This window comes from Opisthocomus hoazin, chromosome 5 (assembly GCF_030867145.1).
Source record: "Opisthocomus hoazin isolate bOpiHoa1 chromosome 5, bOpiHoa1.hap1, whole genome shotgun sequence".
Lineage (NCBI taxonomy): Eukaryota > Metazoa > Chordata > Aves > Opisthocomiformes > Opisthocomidae > Opisthocomus > Opisthocomus hoazin.
The window spans coordinates 25,988,981-26,014,762 of record NC_134418.1 but is presented as its reverse complement, the minus strand read 5'-3'; the positions used below and the strand labels follow the sequence as shown (position 1 = coordinate 26,014,762).

The following is a 25,782-nucleotide window of genomic DNA, read 5'->3' as shown; positions in this document are numbered from 1 at the left end:
ATTTCTGTAGTAATTTCATCTTGTTAGAGTTTTTGAGTCCACTTTTAGCTTGTAAATTTACTCTGAAACATTAGCAATACTGAGGAGCAAGTTCACAAGCTTCAGCAAAACAATGTATATATTAAGTGTCGGCAAAGACGTGCAGAAAGTCTGCACTATTCATCCCTGTTTTGTAGTTGCAGGAGTCTACATGTTTATTGTTTCTATTTCTAATCTTGCATCTGTCCACGCTGTTAAAAGAAGTAAGCAGCTATTTCAGGACAAAAAGATACTTTTTTTTTTTTTTTAAATATATGTTGCGCTTCAACCACTGAATAGTGTCAGAATTATAAAAGATAGAGGATGAAGTCATTGCGGAAGGCATACTCCTGGTGTCTAGAGGAGGAGGCAGTTGTGGCTACGCTGGGACTCTCCACTTCAAAATGCACAAGAAATACCTGCTGGCTTGAAGGAAAAAGGGGAGACCTGAATCTTTTCAGTCCTTTATGCTCTTTATGTGGGTAATTCCTCCTTGCTGAGTAGCAGAGCTGAGGCCACATTTCCAACCACTACTATTTGAAGTATGGTTTTTAACAGTGGATTCAGCCTGTACAAATGGAGAACTGTATGGGTGGATGTCCTCCTCCTTTGCAGTAAAATTAATAGGGCTGTGATCATATTATGTTTATAACTGAATTGCATGAATTTTCCTTGGTTCTCTGATTTATGTTGGAATCTTACAGACTAATTTACGATATTCCTGACCTTTTTTCAGTTAGTGTTACCTCAGAGCTTTAGGTTATCAACACTTTTCTCTTTTTTTTTTTTTCCCCTGAGTCTCTAATGATGTTTGAAATAATGTTAGTTCAATAGTGAGCCGAAAGAAACAACTCTATTAGCCTCATTTCATCTTGGCAACTTATCATTGTCATCTTTGTCAGTGCAACTTTTCCCTTGTTCCTTCTACATAGCACTTACTCCTTTTTCATAGTTACTTAACTTCTCATTTTGTCCATTTTAAACTAATTTCTCATGTTGTGCAAAATCAATCACACTGAGGTCTAGATGTATATTTTCTCTTGTCAGAAATAAAATCTCTTTTCAAGGAAAAAAGTGTTAAGTTTTATTGTATTGATATGTTTCAGTAAGTTTGTGGTGGGTTTTCCACTTTCCCTCTCGACAATTTATTCCATAGCTTTTCATGCTTGTTGCAGGAGCACTCTTTCAAGTGCTGTTCAGAAGGGCAAGGTATGCATTATATTTTGGTATAAGAGATACTCAGTACAGCTTAGTTCTATTTCGAGACCCTTTTTCTTCTACTTACCTGAAAATTTCCCACATTAAAGTTTTATTTGTTAGAAAAATATAAGAGAATAGATACACTATAAAGTGTGTTGTGTATAGGTCCTTGAAATTTTGGCAGTAGAGAGCTGTGTAATTTGAGGGGGAAGTATTGATTTCTGGGAACAGGGGCTATTATTCAGATATTATTTGAAACATGAACTTCTAAACCATAGGTGGATCAATCCTGAATGTATTAATTGCCTCTAGTTACTAGTAGTTGCAAAGTTCTAGAAAGTTTTGCATGTTTTTTAAAGTTTATATCTGAAAAATCCTTCTGATTAGGATATATCCCAGTTATTTTAGATTTGCTTTATGAAATACTGCCTTCTAACGAATATAGAGTATCATCAGTTTAGAGGGTGATTATTTTTCCTCCTTCAGGCTTTTCTGAGATCTTTGTAAATATCAAGGGTTGGATAGACTTGTGCTGGTAGGAGTGCTGTCAAGTTTAGAATGAGTTTTTGTCATGTTGAGAGCTATGTGAGGAATTTAAAAATCTTCCAATTTGGTGCAGACGTGGAATATCCTGTTACTCTCATTTGGTGTGGTTAAAAATAAAAAAAGCTTGTGATTGTGTGGATAAGGATTCATATTCTGTTCTGAACGTGAAATATATGTTCTTAACTGGCAAAGAAGGAATATGTCAGTGCTTCTTTTTAACTGTGGGTGTAACTTCTGATTTTAATTGTTAAAATGTATTGATTCTTGCTTTACATTCTATCTTAAGCTCTAATGAAAATACTGGGAAATTTTCTTTTGAGACTTTCCTTTCACAGCAAGCATGCTGATTAGAAGGTAGTTGGTTTTATTTGATGAAATCAAAGAAATTTATTACATTTTTAATTTCCATTATATTTTAAAATGTTTTTTATAACTTCAGTTTGTACAAAGATATAAAGCCAAGAGGGAGTTAGATTTACAATTTTTAATTATCCTCTTTTTGCAAATAGTTAAGAGCTAGGAGGAATAACTTAATTCTGACTCTTTAAACAGCTGGTTTTCAGCCAGTATGAAAGATGGGATTGAGATACAACTTTTCAAATTAGTCTCAAAGTCTATCTGCATTGTACAAATGATAGTGGAATCTGACTCTGAGTTTTGAAATATAACCTGACTGGGTTTTTTATATGCACTTTAAAGTGTATTTGCATCATTGAATGTTTGAAACTGGATATCACTCATGCAGTTTATGTGCATGCACAACCATGCATCTAATGCATTAATACATTTTTCCCTACTAAAATGTTGGGGCTCTTCCTAAATAGACATATGTGGAATGACTGTCTGCAGGTTCTATAAAAGAACAATGAAAAACATAAATACTGAAATACAGGTAGCTGCAAACAGTACTGTTCAATGTATTTGTGTTAGACCTGCATTTTATGGTCATTAGTGATGTTTCATGCAAATTTGTAATTCTCCCTTGTCACTTCTCGTACTTGCTTTGTGCACATCATGCAGTACTTGCAGATATTGACTGTTCATTTAGCAGAATTTATACAGATAGAATAAATACTTAATTTTGATTAGTACATGTTACAGCAAGTGTCACAAATCATGACTATTTGTGTAGTTAGTTGTGGCTGTGTAACACTGCTCCTCATAAATAAAATAAATTAAACAATTAAAATCGGTCTGTTCTGTATTCCTGTCTTTCCTGACGAAGTGAAAATGTATTTTATGTTACTTTTTATTATAGAATTATTTAAAACATACTATTCTTATTTTTTTGACATTATATTGTGTGCTGCTTCTTAATAATAAATTTTTGATATCAGATGCTCAAATCTGAAGTGGAATTTTAATGAAAAAAGCCAGTTGAGTAGTTGGGTACACCACATACTCCTACACCACAGTTTTATTTACTATCTTGAAATTAATGTGTTATAAAAACTAGTGGTATCATTCTGGGACTCCTAAACAAGTTTATTCAGTATTTCCTAAATAAGTGAATGACTTACAGGAAATATCTACATTTACCAAAAGAAAATAGATGATGAAAGCCAAAAGATGGCAGTAGTAGTAGACACAGCCTTTTGGGATAAAGGAAATAGTAGCCCTGTTAGTATGGCTCCGTCTTCAAGGTGGAATGGTGTTGACTGGAATGGAGGAGATGACTTCGTCTCCTGCCTGGCTGCTCTCTCTTCATGTTGGCAGTCTGCTGCCACCACTAGTTACCTCAAGGAGAAAAGAATATTTCAGAATTCTGCTGTATTCTGTGCTCTTTCATAAAGATGTCATAAGATACGTGTGGGTTTTTTTTCTTTTGTTGTTCCTTACTTTCTTAACTGCAGTTCTGGTTTGAGTTAATATACATGTGTCATATCAGAATCACAGAATCACAGAATAGTAGGGGTTGGAAGGGACCTCTGTGGGTCATCTAGTCCAACCCTCCTGCCGAAGCAGGGTCACCTACAGCAGGCTGCACAGGACCTTGTCCAGGCGGGTCTTGAATATCTCCAGAGAAGGAGACTCCACAACCTCCCTGGGCAGTCTGTTCCAGTGCTCCATCACCCTCAGAGGGAAGAAGTTCTTCCTCATGTTCAGACGGAACTTCCTGTGCCTCAGTTTGTGCCCATTGCCCCTTGTCCTGTCACTGGGCACCACTGAAAAGAGCTTGGCCCCATCCTCCTGACACCCACCCTTCAGATATTTATAAGCATTTATTAGGTCCCATCGCAGCCTTCTCCAGGCTGAACAAGCCCAGCTCCCTCAGCCTCTCCTCGTAGGGGAGATGTTCTAGTCCCCTCATTATCCTTGTAGACCTCTGCTGGACTCTCTCCAGTAGCTCTTCATCTTTCTTGAACTGGGGAGCCCAGAACTGGACACAGTACTCCGCATGAGGCCTCACCAGGGCAGCATAGAGGGGAAGGAGAACCTCCCTCGTCCTGCTGGCCACACTCTTCTTGATGCACCCCAGGATCCCATTGGCTTTCTTGGCAGCCAGGGCACACTGCTGGCTCATGGTTAACCTGTCATCCACCAGGACACCCAGGTCCCTCTCCACAGAGCTGCTCTCCAGCAGGTCCACCCCAAGCCTGTACTGATGCATGGGGTTGTTCCTCCCCAGGTGCAAGACCCTGCATTTGCCTTTGTTGAACCTCATCAGGTTCCTCTCTGCCCAACTTTCCAGCCTATCCAGGTCACACTGAATGGCAGCACAGCCTTCCGGTGTATCTACCACACCTCCCAGTTTGGTGTCATCAGCAAACTTGCTGAGGGTACATTCTAACTCTTCATCCAGGTCGTTGATGAAGAAGTTGAACAAGGCTGGGCCCAGTACTGACCCCTGAGGGACACCACTAGTTACCAGCCTCCAACTAGACTCGGCACCGCTGATGACAACCCTCTGAGTTCTGCCATTCAGCCAGTTCTCAATCCACTTCACCGACCACTCATCCAGCCCACACTTCCTGAGCTTCCCTAGGAAGCGTATCAGTGTGGTAGTTATCACACATATCACACATATCAGTGTGGTAATTTCTGTAATTAGTGGTCAGAAGTTTTTGCTAGTTGAAAGTGGAATTGCTGGGAAAAGCTGATAAATGATTAAAAAAAACCACACCATATATTTGGCAGAATAAGAAAACAAAAAACATCTAGACATGGTGGTGCAGTAGTTTGTATGTACTAGTAATACTTGTATGTATTATTTTATTTAGAATTTTAAATTGCTGAGTACGTACTGAAAAATCTAGTCTCTTAACACTGAAAACCTTCAGTGGTTCTGGTATTTTTTTTAAATAAAAGCTTTTTCATACAAACTTAAACGCCTTATAAAGCTGACTGGAAATTTGTGGTTTGGGTTTGGGGTTCTTTTTGTGCATGGATTTTTTTTCTTTTTTATTAATTTTGGCAAATATGTGTTTCTGTGCATTTTCACTCAAACAGGAAAAAGTAGACAGACATGACAAAATGAGATCTTCATATAAAATTTTTGACTCTGAAGTACACAGATTAAAAGTATCTATGTCATACTTTTGGATTTAACTGCACATTCTGTTCTGAGAAGATTCTTTAAGTGTGTTGGTGTAGTGTTTCCGTGTTATCTTAGAAGTGAAATAGCTGACTTTTCCTCCCCAGTAATTAAAATAATAATGGTGTGAATATTTAAGAGTATCTTTCTTAGTAATATATTAGATATTAATATATAATGTGCATTTAAAATTAATGTATCATTTTATATATTATATATAATTGTTATTGTTATATCTTAAAAACTATAAAATTAAAGGAGTGGAATCGTAATTATAGTCTTTTGATAAACAGTAATACTAGGGACACTTAAAAACTAGCAGCTTCCAGTGTTGTAAAATCTGCTAACAAAATGCTTTTTTATTTTCTTGATAGAAAAAAATGAGAAAGGTAGCGTGAAAGCAGGTAATCTGAAGTACAAAGAAGAACCATCAAAACTACTGTCCGGAAACAAATTTCAAGAGCGTTATTTTGTGTTACGGGAAGGAAACTTACTTCTTTATAAAGATATGAAGGTAAAACAGGCAAATTCTTCATCAAACTCTTAAGCAGTCACTTAAGCTTTCTTTTTCATACGAAAAAGAGAAGGCAAACAGATAAACGTTTCTGCTGTTAAATGGCAACTTCTAGAGTCTGGGGTTGAATTACAAGATCTTTATCTTACTATTTCACAGATGCTTTAGTAAAAGGAGTTTGTGTCAGTTGCTCATTTAGCTATTGCAATTATGCATTAGTATAAGCTTTAAAAAATAAAAAGAAACCAACATTTAGGAATACCTACAGCTTGTGCTGTGACTAAGTTTTTTTTAAAACCTACTGCAGAGAGCAATAGTAGAAGTGACATGTAATTTAAGTGAGCTGCATGAGGTTTTTTCTTGGTATCTTGCATAAAGCCTTTAGAAATTAAAAGCAACAGCATTCTTATACCTACAGGTGTCATGAAAGAATAGATTATAGGTAACAACAGCTCTCAGTAGGCTAGCAACATCTTCCCCTGCTTCCCAACAACAGTTTTCAGACATATTCTCAGTCCTCCAAAAACTAGTGTTGACAATTAAGATACACCTCAGAATTCCACAGAAGCAAATTTAGGCATACTTAATAGCATGGTGGGTTCCGTTTCAAATATTTCATGGGAATTTTCTTTAAAGAGTGTTTGTGGTTGTATGCAGCTTGTATTAAAGTATAAAGCTATATAATATACATCGTGAACTATGTTTTCTTTTTAGTTTTGATAATTTCTGTTTTTTAAAAAAAATCTTTTAAAGTTTAAAGTGCTTTTATTTTTGCTGACTGCTGGTTTTGCCCATCCAGCCAATACAGCACTTCATAAGCACTTTTTAAAGACAGATCCATTGCTTAAGTGATCTAATGCAAAAGAAGTATTGTGTCTTTTTGTGATACTGTGGATATAAACTTAATTAGAATGACTCCAACATGTCAAAAAATAGTGTCTGATAATTTAGTGCTAAAACTAAAATTGACACATGCGTGAGAATAAATTAGTATGCCCATAAAACATTCATTAGTGTCTTGGAAAGACTTTATGATGGGATTGTTTTACTACTTTACAATCTGCTTTTTTAAGCTATTCTCATTTATAAAACACTAAATTCCTAACTCAGGTGGAGTTTTGAACAGTGCTACTTTTAAATGGCTTTACTTTTGTTTTTTAAAAAAGCAAGTGGAAAGACCATTCTGATAAAATAGTGTATATTGTTTTGTTTTATTTTCTTTTGGGACTTGTTTGTCTACCACTTACTTTCATTTAATTTTAGTCATATTTAGAAATGAATAGTAGGAAATCTTGACATTGCAGATGGAAAATTGTATTTAGTAAGACTGCATGTACTAAGTAATTTATAAATTCTCAGTAATAGCAAATTAAGTTGGTGTATGCAGGTGGAGATACATTCTGTTAAATGTTTCTCTTGTTCAAGAGCAATTATCAAAAAAGTGAAGAGTTTCCATGATACTGTATGTTAAATTACAGTATTGTGCTAATTGACTGAAATAGCATACCTCTTTAAGAGATAAGCACACACACAGACAAATGGGTTCCTTAATGTACATTTTTGTGAGAAGTATACAGTTGTTTAATTAAATAGAAGAACAACCATAAAACAGTTGTGTAGTTTTTCGTTTTGTTTTCTTAAAAGTGTATGCCATTACAGATTCTGTTTATTTTTCCCCACACTGGAGTAACAGAGGTTGAAAGCTGTAGAGCGAGGAATTGAGAATCCAGGACAGTAAACGCTATGGAGTAGCTTTATGTACTGGGATTAGAAGATTTGTTGTTTTTTTTTCCTAAATAGAAAGCTAAAACACTTAACCTAAAAGTACTAAAGAGGTGCTATTGTGTTCTGTAGTATAATAGTGTACGTGAGAATTTTATTGTTTCCTTTCAGCATTTCATCCTCTAGACACATGCAGTTCTCATAGCTAGTGTGGGTATATTATGTCTGTTGTAGGCTGGCTAAAGGTAGATTGTTCAAGAAGGAACAAGGGAGGAAGGAACCTCAGATCTCTAATCCAACTCCCTGTTCACAGCAGTGCTAGCTACTGAGGTGAGAACAGGTTGCTCAGGGCTTGATGCAGCTAAGTCTTGAAAACCACTGAGGATGGAGGTTGCACAGCCTCTCTGGGCAGCCTGTTGCAGTACCTGACTGTCCTCGTGGGAAAATTTTCTCCTTCTATTTAGTTGTCTCCTCACAATGTGAAGAGCACCACTTGGTATTCCTGATATCTTCCCTGTAGGTGCTGGGGGACTGCAGGTAGGTCAGCCTCTCCTTGCAGGGCACATGCTCCAGCCCCCAGCCGGTTTTTTGGGCCTCTGCTGAGCTCACTCCAGACTACTGATTCTCGTTTTTTTCTGTAGGGGGGCCCAAAACTGGATGCAGGACTGCAGATGCAGTCTCACAAGCGCTGAGGAGAGGGAGAGAATCACTCTCCTCTACCTGCCAGCTGTGTTTCTGCTAACACAGCCCAGGAGACCTTCTTAAGCCCAGCTTGCTAACTGCCAGCATCCCTCAGGTCCTTCTCAGCAGAGCTACTCCCCAGTCTGTGTCACTGCAGGGTTTTTTTCCTTTGCCAATGCAGGACTTGGTATTTATCGTTGTTGAATTTCACAAGATTACTGTTGGCCCATTTCTTTGTCCCGTATAGGTCCCTCTCGAAGCCAGCCCTGCCCCCAAGCATATTGACTGGTCCTCTGGGTCGTTGTGCAAACTTGATGATTGACTCCTTCAGGTCATTGATGAAGATGTTGAAAGGACAGGTCCTAGAATAGGCTCCTGGAGTACTGCCCTTGTCATAGGTCTGCAGTTAGGGTGTGTCTGATTAACTGTCACCCTCTGAGTCTGATTGTGCAACTAGCTTTTACTGGTATAGTACTGTCTCTCTCTAAGAGCTTGTGTCCATCTATTACAGCCCTCCAGTTTCGTGAATTTTACCGCCACGTCTTCGTTATTCCAATTGTGTTATAGATTTTTGACTTCATGTGAACTTCAAGTTCTTAATTAGTCTGCTTCCAGTAGCAGTGATTGGCACACTTTGTTAATGGGAAAGAAAGAGAGAAAAAATGTAATGATCTGTTAGAAAAGAAGGGTGCAGCCCATGAAAGAAGCATGAATGTGAAGACAGTCAAGTGGCATTTTTTGTTTTGCACGTTCCTGATACAATAATTAGAATCTTATTTTACTTGCAGGCTAGCAAACCTGAAAAAGTGTTACCTGTCAATTCCCTGAAGCTTTACCTGGGAGTGAAAAAGAAAATGAAGCCACCAACAAAGTAAGAGTAGAAAAGAAAAAAAATTAAACACTGTGTAGCAAGGTACTTGTAGTATCATCAAGAAAGGGGAACATAAAACATTGTGGAACAAGGAAAAGTCAAGAAGCCAATTGAAGCATGCTGAATTAAACTACCCTTTATAATATTATTTGTTCTGTTTCTATCTCTGTTTTTGTGTTCCGTGTTAAATCTTCTGTGCTAGGAAATTACTTTATTGATTCGCTTTTCTTAATCTTAAGTGTATTATCTCTTGTGGATATGTTTGCTTCTCACTTCCTTAGTTTTGTAGTATGTGTCCTGCATTTCATTGGCGGACACACCTTCTTTGCACCAAGAAAAAAAGAGAGAAGAAAAAAACAAGTAGTCATGGCCTTTACTGACAGTCCCTGCTGTTCAGTAGAGGATTTTCCTTTTTCAGGATCCTTGTTATTTTGATGTTTCTTCTTCTAGCTGAAGACTACAGTGCCCTTTACAAACATCAGTGACTATGTCTCTGGAAAAGAGCAGTGAAAAATGACACCTGTTTTTCTCAGATGTTTCCAGTACTTGTTCGGTCAGAGCTTTGACACACTGAGACAATGTACATAGGATCCTATCCCAAGGGGATGCTAAGTTGGCTGTAGCCTTTAAACAGATCTGCATGAACTTTCGCTTTACAGACGGCACATCAAAAGGCCCCGAAGAGGTCTATAAATTTCAAAGCTTAGTTCTGTTAAAGTTGGTGGGCATTTTTTTTTGGGGGGTTAAGTGCAGAAGGAGTAGGATTTTATTCCAAAATAGAAATGAAAAGATTATGTAAGCGAGTCTTTGCAGGTAGTTTCTTTCCTTGAGGTTTGTTTTCAGTCTGCTTTCAAAAGCAGAGTTTGCAAAGTCTCTCCTAGATCTCCAGGAGTGTCTGTGTGTGTTTCACCTCAGAGGCTTCACTGTGCACCTACTCTTTTTTCAGCAATTTTTAAATCTCTGTAGACTCATGTGATTCCTTCTGTTTATAGTGTAAGCAATACCTCGCTTCCCTCTGTGACTTCTACATTGTAGTGGACTCTTTGCTGGGAGCTGTCTTAGCAGTTTTTCTTCCTGCAGCTTTCAGAAAGTACAGCCACAGCTAAAATGAGGCAAGCAGGTAGCCGCCATCTGCAGGGCTTGGCTGTAACCCTTTGTCCAGAACAGAATGTTCATTATCTGTGAATCAACTGTGAGAAAATGAGCAAATCCATCGTCAAACCCACAATTTCATTCTAGATTTGCAGTACACATTTAAACTTTATAATTTTATTTTGTTTCCACTTAAAAGCACTATCTAAAGATAACTCATCTCTGCAGTTTGAGGAATATGTCCCTGTCTTGAGTTTCTGGAACTAACTTTTGAAAATTTTATTTGTTGCAGCTGGGGACTTGCAGTATTTTCTGAAAAGCACCAGTGGTAGGTAAACACGAAACACATGATTGGTTTAACTTCAGTGTTTAGTATTTGTTGAAATGTTCAATTTCAAAATAAGAACGTTTGAAAACTAAGAGACATTATTTTGCTTGCATGTTGACTTTTTGCTATCTTTTTCTTAATTAACTAAACAGTCCTAATTCATATGTTTTGGTAATCCTCTCGGATTAGGTGTCTGTCTCCCTTCTGTGGCCATAAAACAAACGATTTTCATAAATTCAGAATAATAGATGTTAAACCTATGCACTTACTTTAAAGGAAGCACATACATTGTCTTCAGAGTAGGGTAAAGTGATAATTTGAAGTATGTATTTCCTTATCTTTTTATGGGAGTGTTAATAATAAATATAGACAACATTCATAAACAAATGTAGGCACGGTTTGAAGTTGTTTAGAAGCCTATTCTTTAATATGTTTAACTGCAACAGGAGTTGTTTTTCTCGTTAATTATATATTGCCTTCTAGGTATATATGTTGTGATGGACAAGATGTGCAGATGGAGTGGATGATCAGCATTTTTACTGCACAGGTACTGATCTGATCAAGAAATGTAACATTTACTGCTCTTAGAAAAATCCCATTAAACAATGATATGTAAGTGTTGTGGATATGTTATAGATAAATTTGTGATGCCATTAAAGTTTCTGGAATACTCGATGTAATGTCACTGCAAAAAGATGGGCCTTAGTCTATGAGGACTGTTATTTATAATGTCATTTTCATATGAAAGCTGAGTCCTCTGAGAGTAAGGAAGAAAAACACTCCATTCTGGTGTCAGGTTTTTTTGTTTGCTTGTTTTTTCCCCCCATTGCTGTGTTGCAGAGAAGCTGGTTAAAGAAAGACAACTCATTTCCTTTGCAGTAATAAACCTCTTCTGGGTGAAATTCTTGCCGTTGACCTAAAGGCTGTGTCTGTGTGCCGTGATGCCTGAGTGCTATTTCTCTGCTTACTAGTTAGGGTGCTGCATGCAAAGTAGTCATGAAAGAAACATGTCCTGTTTCAAAACCTAGTGGTGTGAACTAGCCCTGTTGAAGAGCTATGCTAATACAGCTGTATTTCTCTAGTATCCAGGTTAGGTTAGTTAACGCTGACAATTCATTGTGTTGGAGAGGCATTGTCCTAAATTAACTAACCTGCTTGCTACTAGATTGTGAGTAAGGAGGGCGTACGTTTGAGAGCCATATGACACGTCCTTGCAAGTGGAGTTTAATATTTACATATTGGAGTGGGAGGAAGAGAGATGGGAAGAATTCAGCCTAACAGGAGACTCAAACATACTTTTAAGGTTTTAAAATGATTTTCTGTTTGTGTCAGATTTTTCTTGTCTTTCCTGTGACGTTCAAGGAACTTGGGAGAATATAACTGTGAATAAACATCACTAGTTTTATGATTACCTGTGAGCTTTATATATTACGTGAAGTGGACTAGACACAAGGCTGTTGCAATGCAGACTTCTTGGAGACTTTCTAAAACAGAATCTGACCTTCATAGATAGCAGTGCTAGAAGTATAATGCATGCCTTTTAAGTAAGACCTCCAAATTTTTGTCTTATTCAGCTCCCGTAACTGAAGTAGCTATTGTAGTTTCTATGGAAACAGCCACCGGTCCTGGCATACATCTCGTGGGCATAATATGAGTGGAGTCACAAGAAATAGGCTCAGAGGTTATTGATACAGGCTACTTAGAAATAACTCATACAAGCTTGGTAACTGCTGAAGTCCTTTTGACGTAAAATCACAAGACAGACAATCTATTAGGGTTCTGATCAGGTAGTGTGGTATGTAGAACATCCTCTGAAAATATAGATAATAAACTGAGAGATGCTGCTCAATCTTCAGGATATTTTTTCTAACAAAAAAAATTAAATAATTTCATGCATTTTTAAAAAAAAATTGCTATGAATTAATACTATTGTTTTTTTAAAAATTAATTCCAATGAATGAACAGTACAATGAATTAGCAGTACTAATAAGCTACACTGGGAGAGCTTTTTGATTTGGTTTTGGGGTTTTTTTTGTGGAGTTCGTTGTTTGTTGGTTTTTTTAATTAGCATTCTGGGCATCAGTAAAGTTGTCAGCCTTTGATTAACATGAGAAATTAAGTGCTAATGATGCAGATTTGCTGTATTGTTCTTATTAAAATCTACTGCTTTAAATATAATTTAAACTGAAGATCTTCAGAATGCAATAGCTCATGTTGTTAAGATCTCCAAATGTTTTGTATCATGCAGCAGCAGACTATTATTATCACATTATCCCATTTCTAAACCAGAAAACTGTAAATGTCAACTGAGGTTATTCCAAGTTACAATTTTCAAATTGAGGCTATCTTTAGGGAAGATAGCTTGTCTTTTACCTTATCTGTTATCATAGTATTTGAACACCTTTACGTTAGAGAGACTGCAGGCAGCACATTTTATTTGTCATTGGCATATATTAGATTACAAATTGAAAAATACTATAAAGTAGGTTTTGAAGTGTTAAGACATTGACATTTAATGATCCAGTGCAATTAGGAGGGAGATAAATGTAGATTACTGTGCTGCTCAGTGCTTAAGCAGAATAGGACTTTATTGGTAATTAATAGCAGTAAGACAATAGTACTATTGTTATCTTTTTTCACCATTTTCTGATAAAGTTGGTTCCCGTAGTATAAATAGTGCAGGGACTATAAATAGCAAAGTGTGGGTACCGCTGTAATCTAGTAACAAGAGTACTTTTGATACAGAAAGTCAAGTTATCCCAGAGGTTATTGATCTTGTGTTTCAAGCTGATAAATAGAAGAGGGCTTGGAGAACCATTGTTTCTTTAAGTTCTATGCAAAATCATCCTGAAAAGTATGGCTGAAACTTGATTCTTGATTTTTCTATAATAGATTTGTACAAAATCACTTAATAGCATATTAAGCATACAGTTGGAAGTAATTAATTGATATGAAGATGGAGATAACAGTAATCTTCTAATTCCATTGCCTTTGATCAACTACAGAGAGGCACATTATATTGCCACAAGGTGCAGTTGAACAGATAGGTCAAAATTATGAATAAATACATTTATTATGTGGCCTAATACGTTGCTAGTATTTCTGATGTACTTTCCCAGAGTTCTATTTTAAGAAATGTTACAGACACAAAAGGGAAATAAGGCTGCTTAACTGACAGGGACAGTTTTCTTAAACTGGCTGAGAATTAAGGGAGGCAGTTTCTTTCAGGAACTGACTTAAAGTTTCTTGGTCACTTTCTGAATTGCATCTATTTCTTCTGTCTTGGTCCACAATAAACTGATTTTGGTTGACAAGACCTGCTCTTTCAGATAATACCTTCTCAATGTTTCATTGGAAGAAAACGTTCTTAATGTTCAGTGAGGAGAACTCTCGTAACGGACTTACATCACCCCGGTCAGCACCATGTGTGAGAATTTGTTACTCCTTAAAAGTGTGATTATACAAAATACTTTTTCTAAATTTGAAATTGTGGCTTATGATTTCTAGACTGCTATTCTAAGCCAACAATCATTGATTCTCATGACTTTTTAGTAGTAATGCTGCCATCTGCAAGTATGATCACAGCTCCATAGCTGGATTTTTATATACAGTCTTGAAGTCTTCTTACTTCATGGATTTGGGAAACCGAATACCATTAAAAAACAAAGGGTGCTGAATATCCTGACACCTGTGAAAAGAAATCTATTACAGATTTGGACAGTGTCACAGAATTGTTTAGGCTGGAAGAGACCTCTGGGGATCATCTAATCAAATCCCTCTTTCAAAGCAGGGTCAGCTACAGCAGGTTGCTCAGGGCTGTGCTCAGGTTTGCATAACTGGAGACTCCACAACATCTCTGGACCATTTGTTCCAGTGTTTAACCAGTCCCACAGTAAAGAATGGTTGCTCTGTTCTTATATTAAGACAGTATTTCTTGTTTCCTATTTATTATAACTGGTGCTTTGGATGAGTATTTTGCTAATATTTACATGAAGCATTCTCAGCTTTCATTAGGGTTCTTTTGCAGTTCTGGCTTGCCAGTTTCCTTGGGAGTTGTGCAGATTGAGCTTTATGCACTCATCTCCAAGCTTTAGAAACTATTCTTCTGTGGGCCTCGTACATCCTGCTTGATTCACAGAATCTCCTGTTGAAGCCTTTTTAGGAAGATACTCTTACACTACCTTTTCCTCAGAGCTATCTTTCTGATTACCATCAATGTCACCAGAGGACTCTGTGAGCTTCAGGTACATGTATTGAAATTTCTACATGTGAAATTCTACATGATCTGCTAATGAAAGTTCATTATAGACCTCTTCAGAAAGTGGTTTTCACATTTTATTGGAAATATTCAGTTAATTATTTTTTTTTTCCTTCCTTTCTCTTCCCAGTCACATTTTTCACTCAGAAAGAAGCTGCACACGTTGGAGTTCTTCCCAAAACTGACATGTTTCAGTAAAGCTAAAGCAAAGAAAAGACTATTATTGAAGCCAGGTCTCTCTATTTGTAGGTTGTGTTTTTGGAGCATTTTGAATGTCAAGCCATTTCCTTATGGATAACATGTTGTTCTTGTAGGTTAATCAATGATTTTCTCTTAAATTATTAATGGAAATGTTGAAATACTTGTTTGCAAATTAATCTCATTTTATTTTATTCCAGAAACTTTTGTTGGGCCTCCTGAAAGGTTGTTTATGTGAAATTTTGAAATAGTGAATCAAGTCAGTGTGTCTTGTTTTATGATACTTTCTATTATTGGAAAATAATTGTAATAATAATATGGAGGGAAGATGTTTGATAAACGAAAGTCGTACAGAGATATTTTGGTTCTGTTCGCTTAATATTGTGCGGCAGTTACGAAATATTAACATAATTTTGAGCACCGTAGTGCTTTCCCCCTTCTCCCATGAGAGAAGGGCGTGGTGTTGTGCAGTAGATTGATTCTTCCGAGAGAATTTTACATTCAAAAGAATCACAGAATGGTGGGCGTTGGAAGGGACCTCTGGGGATCATCTGGTCCAACCCCCCTGCCAAAGCAGGGTCACCTACAGCAGGCTGCACAGGACCTTGTCCAGACACGTCTTGAATATCTCCAGAGAAGGAGAATCCACAACCCGTCTGGGCAGCCTGTTCCAGTGCTCCGTCACCCTCAGAGGGAAGAAGTTCTTCCTCATGTTCAGACGGAACTTCCTGTGCCTCAGTTTGTGCCCATTGCCCCTTGTACTGTCACTGGGAACCACTGAAAAGAGTCTGGCCCCATCCTCTTGACACCCACCCTTCAGATATTTATAAGCATTTATAAGGTCCCCTCTTAGCCTTCTCTTCTTCAGGCTGAACAAGCCCAGCTCCCTCAGCCTTTCCTTGTAGAAGAGATGCTCCAGTCCTCTAATCATCTTCGTAGCCCTCCTCTGGACTCTATATCCAGTAGTTCCTCATCTTTCTTGAATTGGGGAGCCCAGAAGTGGATGCAGGATTCCAGATGGGGCCTCACTAGGGCAGTGTAGAGGGGAAGGAGAACCACCCTCGACCTGCTGGCCACACTCCTCTTAATACACCCCAGGATACCATTGGCCTTCTTGGCAACCAGGGCACACTGCTGGCTCATGGCTGCTTGTCCCCCAGGACTCCCAAGTCCCTTTCCGCAGAACTACTTCCCAGCAGGTCCACCCCAAGCCTGTACTGGTGCATGGGGTTGTTCCTCCCCAGGTGCAGGACCCTGTACTTGCCCTTGCTGAACTTCATCAGGTTCTTCTGCGCCCACCTCTCCAGCTTGTCCAGGTCACACTGAATGGCAGCACAGCCTTCAGGTGTATCCACTGCTCCTCCCAGTTTTGTGTCATCAGCAAACTTGTTGTGTTTTTATGTTGTGTGTTTATGAAATTCTGCACTGAAAACAAGGAATCATTTTGTTCTTCAGCATGCAGATATATGCCCACCTGCTGGAAAAGCAAGAAAACAGTCTATAACTAAAAGTCCAAAGGTTGGAGGCTTACCACTAATTCCCATTCAACAGGAGAAGAACACTTATAAAATCAGAGGGAGTACAGAAGTAAGTGGGGCTTAAACTTGGTGTAGAACTTCTAACAACAGTGTTGTACTTTTAAATAGTCTAGTCGTAATGAACTCTCTAGAGCTGGATAAATATAAACTGTAGATGCTCTTACTGTCAATGTCCTTTTCATTGTTTTGTCATTAAAGGAACAGTTAGGACAATTTAATGTAAAAAACCATTAACATTGTGACCTAAACTTGTGACACCTCTTTGGCTGTAGAGTAAATCAATAGTGGATTTTTATTTGTGTTTAGGGTTTTTTTGAGCAATGATTGTTCATTAGAATTAAATAGGACTCGTACCTGGAAATATAATGCACATTATTACAATGCACTTTATTACAGTTTTATTTTAAGAAGGTCCTTGAAAATGGTCCTGCATGCATATTTTACCATGTTTTTTCTTCTGTCCAAAATAACTGCACTGTTTTGGTTATCTGTTCTGTGTATGTAATGGAAAAGCTCAGGTGGAACTGTGATACATTTAAGTTGTAATTTTATTAGTCTAAATGAAGAACCAGAGGGTTTAGTTACAAGTCTTTGCAGAGACTGAGCTGTCACTACGTTACGTGCACTAGTGATATGTCTCATCCTTATCATATTAGCTTAAGATGAATTTCTGCTATCTGTGTAGAGATACTGATGCCTGTGGGGAGGACTTACTTGCCTTATTTCCAGCTGAGAAGAAGCAGTGGTAGTGGAGACACTGTTCTGCTTGGGATAACTAGTGGTAGCTGATCTGAATGCAGCAGAGAATAAGTGTTGAAACAAAATGGCTTGGTCCTTTGACTTTATGCAGTATTATTTCTTACATGTTTTAGAAGATTTTGAAGGGAGGTAGATAATACAGTATGCGTTATCACCACTTACAGAGACAGTGGTTCAGGCACAGATTGTGAAGCTGACTCAGTTCCATAGCAACCCAAAAGCAAAGGTAGAAGTAGTGCTTTATCTAAAAGGCAACTCCATTGTTGGGAGGGGGGGAATAACTCAAAGATACCCAGAAACCCACAAGTTTAATATTGATGTTGTGGGCTCAAAAGTCTATGTTGAATGTCATCTTTTTGCCCCATTATTAGAAGTAATTTTATTGTGTGCTAAGAAGATAAACATATAATACATAAAATTTTGAAAATGCTGTATAACTAAGAAACCTTCTAATAACAAATAGAATCAGAAGATTTCTATTATTTCTGCGCCACTTGTTGCATACATGGATAGTCCATTTAAAATATGCATATTTCTCATATAGAATCATGTAACTGAAATAGAGTGCTGTATACCTACAGTAAGGCTGTAATTTTTTTTCAGAATATGGAAAGACTGAAGAATGAGGAAAAAAATTCTGGTTTTCAAGCCATGGTCAAACTCCTTACTGACTCATAATAGGTTATACCTGTGTAGCATTTTGAAAGGAACAGTATGTCACAGAGATAATGGAGGATTCAAATAGATGGAGTTGCTCCACAGTTTTTTGCTGGTGATGTGCAGAAAAAGGAAAAACGTAGTTAGATGTACATATTATTATCAATTTATTAATCAATTACTTGATTATGGGGCTGATATTTAGAGGCAAACAGCTGCTTCTAATGTGAAAGTGTTACTTTTTACACTAGGAATTATTGGGAGAAAAGTATGGAGGCCAGCAGTGTAATTTATAGTGTGTGACTAACAGCTGGCAGTGGATCAAATACTAAGAAATAATATTATTAAGAAATGTGATGTGGCAGTTTTGTTCAAACATCATTTTGATAGGTATTTATAAGTGAAGCCATTCATAACTGCTGGTGCGCTAATTTGAACAACAGAATTTGGCTCCATCAGCTGAGTATTCTTACAATGCAGATGTCTGGGAATTAGAATTCCTGTATATATTGAATCTACTGTAAAAGTGCAAAATGTTGAGTAGTAGCCTGTGTTAAGGGGCTACATGCCAATAGACAAGACTGTTTCAGAGAAGTAGGCAACCTTTAAATTTGAGTGGTGTATTTGATCTATTCCTACTTTTATTGTATAAAGGTCTCCAGCTATACTCAGTTTAGCAGAACTATACTGATTTCAGAAGTGTAGTTGGTGTTTTTTCTTCTCAAAAGATGCAAAATTGAAACCTGATATAAAAAATTCTGTAAATAGAAGATTGTTGCTCCTGACTGAATTTCATGAGTAATTTGTATCGTAATTTGTTGAGTAACAGTGAATAGCTCAGAGTGTTTTACTGTGTTTTCTGAAAGGTACTGCATGACAACTTATACTTCACGTGTTGTGTGTATATTATCACAGATAGTCCTTTAAAGATTATTTTATTAATTGAATATTAATAATGATAATCTCACTGTTTTCTTGTTCATGCAAGAACATTATTTTAAATGGAAATTATTTTAAATGGAAAATTATAGCATTTTCAAATATTTGGCAGAACAGAACTCCCCACATTCATGAGTCATTGGGACAGTTCCTCAGCTGCCTTGAACTTTTTTTTGCTGAATATAGCTGAACACATTAAATATTAGGATGCTTGTTGCTGGCATAAGTCATAGCGAGAGATTCTAAACTGATAGCAGCGGTTACTGGTGGCAGCAGAATTTAAAAAAGTCTTCAGGCAAGCTAAAATCTGCTCCATAGCATGCACCAGTGGTAACCTACGCAGCACTATGAACTCTTGCGATCATTGTTGCTCTTGGACTGAAATTTTCTGTTTTGGGTTTTTTTTTCACATGTCATGGCCACTGTTGCTTCATAATTGATGGGTAGTTTTCATTCTTGGTGAATGCAAATAAAAACACTGGCCTCCTTAGTGCTAAAAGTGATATCAGTAAAATAACCCCTTTGCTCTTTTGAAGATTGTGATTTATATCATCCAAGTGTTTGTTTCTTCTATTATAGAACAGATGCTAGCTCAGGTGAAATTTCAAGAGACTGCACAAATTTAGCCTCTGTTTTATAGCTTAGGTCTCTTCAGTGTAAACTCATTTAATATTTACTGCTTTTCTTCCTACACAGCAACTAATTTGCTGCATCAACACTCATTTTTTGTAACGGGCTTATGTTTGCTGCCCTCATGAAGAAAGAAATGTCACTTTAAAACATACAAGGCAAATAAGAATGGTAGAGGAATGTATTGTATTCTGTCTGCTCAGTTGGTGTGGCGGTTGTCAGATCATTCCTTTTGTGGAAGATCCTTATAGTTCTTGAAGAAAATGAGGTCTTGGAATTCTTCTTTCATGGATGAGATCTTTGTTGGCTACTAGAAGATACTCAAAGCTGAGGGAGACTTTGGTTCTTTTTGTCTTTCCTGTGTGGCGCTTGGGCAGTTTGGCTGGGTTTTTATGGAGTTATTTATCCATAGCATATGAATGTCTCATGGAATCTTGACACCTCATATACATGAAAGCAAACATGAAAAAATACTCAAACACTAGAGAGGAGCTAGTTTAGATACGTCTACATGAGTGTGGTGGTTAGGATCAGGAGTGTGCTTTAGGAGCAAATCTTCCAGTTGTTCCCATTTAGTGTGTTTTGTTTCATACTGTGGAGTGGTTCTGGAGCACGTGAACTTGGATTGCTTTCAGATGAAACTGGAGCTGAAGATGTTCTGCAGGAGCTTATCTAATGCACTGCAGCCAATAATAGGCCTTCTGCCAGTAGCAGGAAGCTAAAGCTAGTCTGAAGTGCATTTAAGAAAAAAAAAAAAAGGCAACAACCCCAAAATAGTGTTAGTGTGAATGTTAGCTTCTCAGCACTTTTCTTTCACTGTACAGATGTGCTCCTAATGGGCTATACCACTTGTGAATTTAGATGCAGCATTTTATTTACCTTTCGTTTCCTACAGCTTAAGAACTTGAAAACAGCCCACCAGTATGGAACAGTTGCATTGCCATCAGTTTGTTGTTTTATCTGAGTTCCCAGTATGTTACTTAAAATTGCTAGCCAAAATTTTAAAAAGCAGACAGTTTTTATAATTAATTAGATGGTACTGAACAGCTGCTGAAAATGTTTATGTGATCATGTAGAATTATCTTTCGTACATTCATGTAGCTCAGTCATTAAGTTACCAAAATTACAACATTCTCAGTTCTATTTGTTTGATTTAAGAATTTAATACAGCGGATCTGCTAGAAAACATTAAAATTTAGTCTGCTGTGGTAGAATGAAAAATCAAATTGTGAATATACGAAAATGAATGTCTTCATTGTCATGGTGCATTTAATTGAAAGATTTATGTAATTTTCAGAAGTATCACTAATTGAGAAAATGTGGTCCCTAAAAATGTTTACTAAACGATAACAGCACAAATTGTGGGAATTTAAAACTATTAACTGTGCTGTCTTAGCTCTTGAGTAAAATTGATTTTTCTTTTAAACTGTTACATGAAACTAATCAGCAGAAATTGCCATCTAAATATTGTTGAATATTTTGTTAATGTGAATGATATAATTTCTCTTTGCTTGTTTGCTCAGAATATACAACTGCAATCTGGGAAACAAAAATTTGGTGAGCATCGTGAAAACGACTTTCTGGAAGAAAGAAAAAACTTGAAAGAAAAAGCATCTATTGTGGCGCAATGTTTGGAATGGAAGGAGGAAAAAGTGCGAAATCATGGAAGAACACATCGGAGCTTGATCTCCGTTGAGGATGTAGGTGCAGGGATGACTGACTTACACCAAAGACCACACAAGGCAGTGAAGAAAAATAAAAACAAAACAAATAAAGCTACTTTGGAATTAGATAACAAATTGCCATCAAACGTGATTCAGGAACTAAATACAGTGCTGCAGAAGAACAGAGCACTTCATGATGAACCCTCCAGCTGATTTCCTGAGTCTGAAGTGTTTATGTATATATATATACACACACAAACACACATATATGCACGTGTGTGTATTTTCTGGGCAAAAGTAGTCTTTTCTGATCTATGTACTTTGTACAGTGCAAAGGAAATATAATTTGTTTATATGCAGCTGTTGATGTTGTATATGTGTATGCTACATCTTATAATTTAAGATTGAACTGAGAGAACTGATTATATAAAACTCCTGGAATTCAGAAGTTTTCCTGTGCAATGTAGTGACACCAGGGTTTTGTCTATTATTTTTTTGTTGTGGATTATGTTTGATATTATAATTCTAAGCACTATAAAAGGCTTTTGCTCTGTTTGTATTCTGTGCCATCTTGTAAGTACTAGAGAGATAATTTTGGAAGGAAGACAAGATATACATTGAAATTCATACTGTTGGCCTGCAATATTTTTAATTGTCTAACACTATAAGAATGAGTAACATTTGCTTTGAAAAGTGATTTTTGCATGTAAATTTTTTTTTAATTTAAGAATAAAATTAGTCTCTGCTTGCATAGATTTGTCCTCTGACAGACATGTGAAAGAATCCAAGATAAGACAATGTATTAGTTCTTGTATCTCAAAACTGTGTTATATGGTGTACATCTGATTATGGCATCTAAGCAATGAGAGAGTGAGTACTGAGGATGACAAAAAGAAGTCTTCAAAGCAACATGTAATTTAAAAGGATATATGAATTGGAAGAGTAGCATCATGTCCTTTTGCTCGACAGGCTGCAGTAATTTTATACACAGACCTTGGTTAGCTCAGGGTGACTGTCAAAGGCAGACTTTCTATTGCTGTTTGGATAGAGCTTGCTGGGTGCTGACAAAGTTGCTGGCATCTGATAAATATTTAATATTCACGAGAAATTAATTTCCTTAAGGAAAGATGGTCCCCATGCAAACATATCTACCAGAAGGGTGCTAACACTCAGTAAAGAAGCGTCAGCTGCTAAAAGGATGAGGAGATTAACCCCTCCCTTTACCATGAAGACAAAGGTGAAGAGTACGCTGTTTGCAGGGACTAGGAAATGCTTGTGGTACAACTGTAGCACAGTTCTTCTCAGTGTGCGGAGAGGTCCCAAGGTTGAGACCACAGCCTCAGTTACTTCCTTTGCTGCATTCTGAGTATGTAGGTAGCAGTTCCTGAAGACACATGTGGTACTACGCTGAACCTACTTTGGTTTTTAAGCTCTGAGTTCCTCAAATTGAAAAAAACAAAATCTGTTTTCAAAACAAAACCTCTGTGAGCAATGGAATTATTTGATTTCTTCAGCTGTTCTGTGGATCTTGCCTTCACTTATCCTGTGGGATTGCCTCCTTCCCCTCTGGCAAATCCCAGTTATCACTTTGGCCCGCAACAGCTGGATGGGCAAAAGGCACCCCTGTGCTGAGGCTGTTTCCACGTGTTGCAGATGCTGTCTGGTTAAGCAGCATGACCAAATAGAGAGCAGAGAGCTAATGGGCTCACACTGCACCTTTGCTTCAGGGGAGGCATTAATGTCAGCATCTGCTTTATTTTGCTGCTGTCCCTTTTGTAGTCTGATTAGTCACTCTGCCACAGACTTTCACCAGCCTTTTAAGAATTTACTGGCGCTTTTAGTGTTCCTCAAGTTTGATTCGAATTGGTCAGACCTCTTAAGGTAGAAATAATTTTAAACTATTTATTGTTTATTGAAAATAATTTTAAATAGCCTTAAAATTTCAGAGGAAAAATTCAATGTAATCAATGTCAATGACGTTTGATTTTTATTAATGGATAGTTTTGAGGATGCTTTATGTTGCTACTGGATTTCTTCACATACAGAAGCAGCATGCTCACCTATCCCCTCTTCTATTTTTGGTATTCCCAGGTGACATCATATTTTTCACATCATTTACTTCTATTCTTGATTGCATTAAGCAGCTTAATTGGAAAAATAATTTGTTTGATTGAAGAAATTAGACAAATGACTCGATGTATCTGGCAACTATACTAGGAAGTGTGGGGAAAATGAGATCAAACTCAAATATTTTTTTGTAGTGTTTTGTATTTATTCTTCCGGAATGTAGCACTGACAAAGCAAGTTTAGTCATTCAGACTTTGCACTTACCATATTTGATCAGTTGTTAAATCTGAAACTAGTTTGTAGATTTTAATTTTCCCAGTGCACTATCGACTGTTTTGCTACTTTTAGTTTGTAATTGAGCCTCTTCTAATCGTTGAGGCTCTGGCTCAAGAAAGCGTATAAACCTGAACTTCAATTGTATTGACTAATGCCAGTGCTTAATGTTAATAGGCACATTCTTAAATGCTGATTTGAATTGGGGCCTAATGCCATTAGGAGAGAAATTACTTTCTGTCTGAGTCTGGACCTGAATGTACTGTTTACAGTTGTACTTTTATTTGCAAATATTTTTCAGTATTGAGTTATGGTTGCTGTATTGTTTAACTTTTTATTGGGTTCTTAAAAATGACATTTACCTCTGCTGAAAGTCTCATGCATCATTTAAGCCCCTACACTAATGAAATAAATGGAACAATGGAAGGGTTTTGTGCACTGAAGTGAATACGTCTGTGAAGAAAATGTTGTGTGTATTTTTATTGGATCTAAGGACTGCAGAAACATTTATTCTATTTCAAAAGCATACCACAGATTAAGTATCTGTATGGCTGCTATTAAAAGGCCCTAAAAATCAAGCAGAAAATGTGTATACTAAAATACGTTTAAATTTAGTTTTGTATGTGTATATACACAGACATTCATACTATGTATGTGTATGTGTGCATACAGCTGTATGCACATCCACAGGGACACAATGAATGGTGACAGTGTTAACCCAAGGAAAAATTATTTGGGAAAGTAGAAATTAAATTGGCAATGAATTATTTTAAATAGGTATCAAAGTTTTGGACCAATTATCTGACAAATCATTGCACTACACATTTCAGACTGGTTTAAGACCTGCAGAATAAATGTGTTTTGTTGCAATACCTTAATAGCTGCTGATCTTTTATTGTCCCTGTTCTATGTTGTGGAATGGTAAAGGAAGTGTAATTTTCAGGGAATAAGTGCTAATTATTTGAATAAATGCTATTTCTCTAAAAGAGGTGATAGTTGGTTTTTTTTCTCAGAAAAAAGTAAATAAAAATGTTTTAAAATAAAAGGTATGACTATCCATACGCAAGCTGTTGAATAGACTGGTAAGTGTTTAATTTTTGATCTGCAGAACAAATTTAAATGAGACAAGTATTTTATGTATGGGCTTATAACAGTGGGAATACAAGGGTTAAAACCTCAGTAAATCTCAAGTTCAGCATCACCTTCTTAGACTTCTGCAACCATCATAGGTATAAAGCTGACATGTAAGCATGTTTTATACTAGTTGTTATAATGCCTGTTTTCTGTTTGTGTGGGTTTTTTTCATATTTATCAGGATGGGGGAGGGAAACAGCCCAAAACCTGAAGAAAAATATGAGCTGGAATCTGTTTGTTTTCTTTTTTTCGTGAGCTGAATATTGGTTACGATTTTGGAATTTTTCTTCGAAATGGATCTTTTTCAGAGATACTATTTTGGGCTACCAGTTCAAAAGAGTAGTTTGAGTAATAGGTTTTGTGCCTCAGCAGAGACTGCTTTAGTGTGGGGTCAGTTTGACCACCTGAGATCTACAGCATGTGTTCAAGCAGAGCTTATCTTTACTGTGTGACGTGGGTTGAGACACAATTTCTGCATTTTAAGGTTTTGCAAATGTTATCTGAGCATCTGTCCATTGAGGGAAGGACATCTCCAAAGATATCGTCAGTTAATGAGGAGATATTTGCTGTATTGTTGATTTTTGTTTCTTCGTTGTGAAGAGCTCGGGGCTGTTGTGCCTAAAGAAAGTTGTTAGGATGCCACTGGCTCTGTCTGGGGTGCATTCTGCTGTCACGTGTGGGTGTACCTTTGGAGTGCTCTGCAGATACAGGTTTGCCAGAGAGTAAAAGTTACGTGAATTTTATCTCACTGGTATGATGCTTCTCTCCCCTGATGCAGTGCTGGCACACTTTGTGTCCCTCTGAGCGCTGCCAGGTTACCACCAGCTCCACATCTCAAGTTCCAGATTAAGGAGTCTGGGAAAAAACTTAACACTCTCTGCTGGGGATGGTGGCCGTGCCCACAGGAGTCAGGAGGTAAGGGCTGCATGTCTCACTGGCTGAGGCACTTTGTTGTGAGCCTACCTTGTCATATCACCTTTCTGATTTTTATATCCTGTTTTCCAGTGCTAGCTGTTTCAGTGGGAGAGAATCAGTTATCAGACTGATGCTGGCATCCGCATTAGAACAACTTCAGTTGTGCCTCAGTCCAAATGGAAACTGAATTAAAAAAAAAAGAAAAAAAGTACTGACTCAAGTCCTTGTGTTTTTGCCACCCTT

At 37.2% G+C, this 25,782-nt stretch overlaps 1 protein-coding gene across 1 annotated transcript in view; it reads left to right on the top strand.

The window, feature by feature from the left end:
* The window catches only part of ARAP2 (ArfGAP with RhoGAP domain, ankyrin repeat and PH domain 2), a 135,037-nt gene extending 110,610 nt beyond the window's left edge, over positions 1-24,427 (top strand). The window contains exons 27-32 of the mRNA XM_009935526.2: positions 5,674-5,813; positions 9,005-9,087; positions 10,472-10,507; positions 10,991-11,054; positions 16,419-16,550; positions 21,010-24,427. Coding sequence (XP_009933828.2) covers positions 5,674-5,813; positions 9,005-9,087; positions 10,472-10,507; positions 10,991-11,054; positions 16,419-16,550; positions 21,010-21,363 — 809 coding nt within the window. The 3' untranslated portion in view covers positions 21,364-24,427. The remainder of the gene's footprint in view (positions 1-5,673; positions 5,814-9,004; positions 9,088-10,471; positions 10,508-10,990; positions 11,055-16,418; positions 16,551-21,009) is intronic.
* The last annotated feature ends 1,355 nt before the right edge of the window (positions 24,428-25,782 follow it).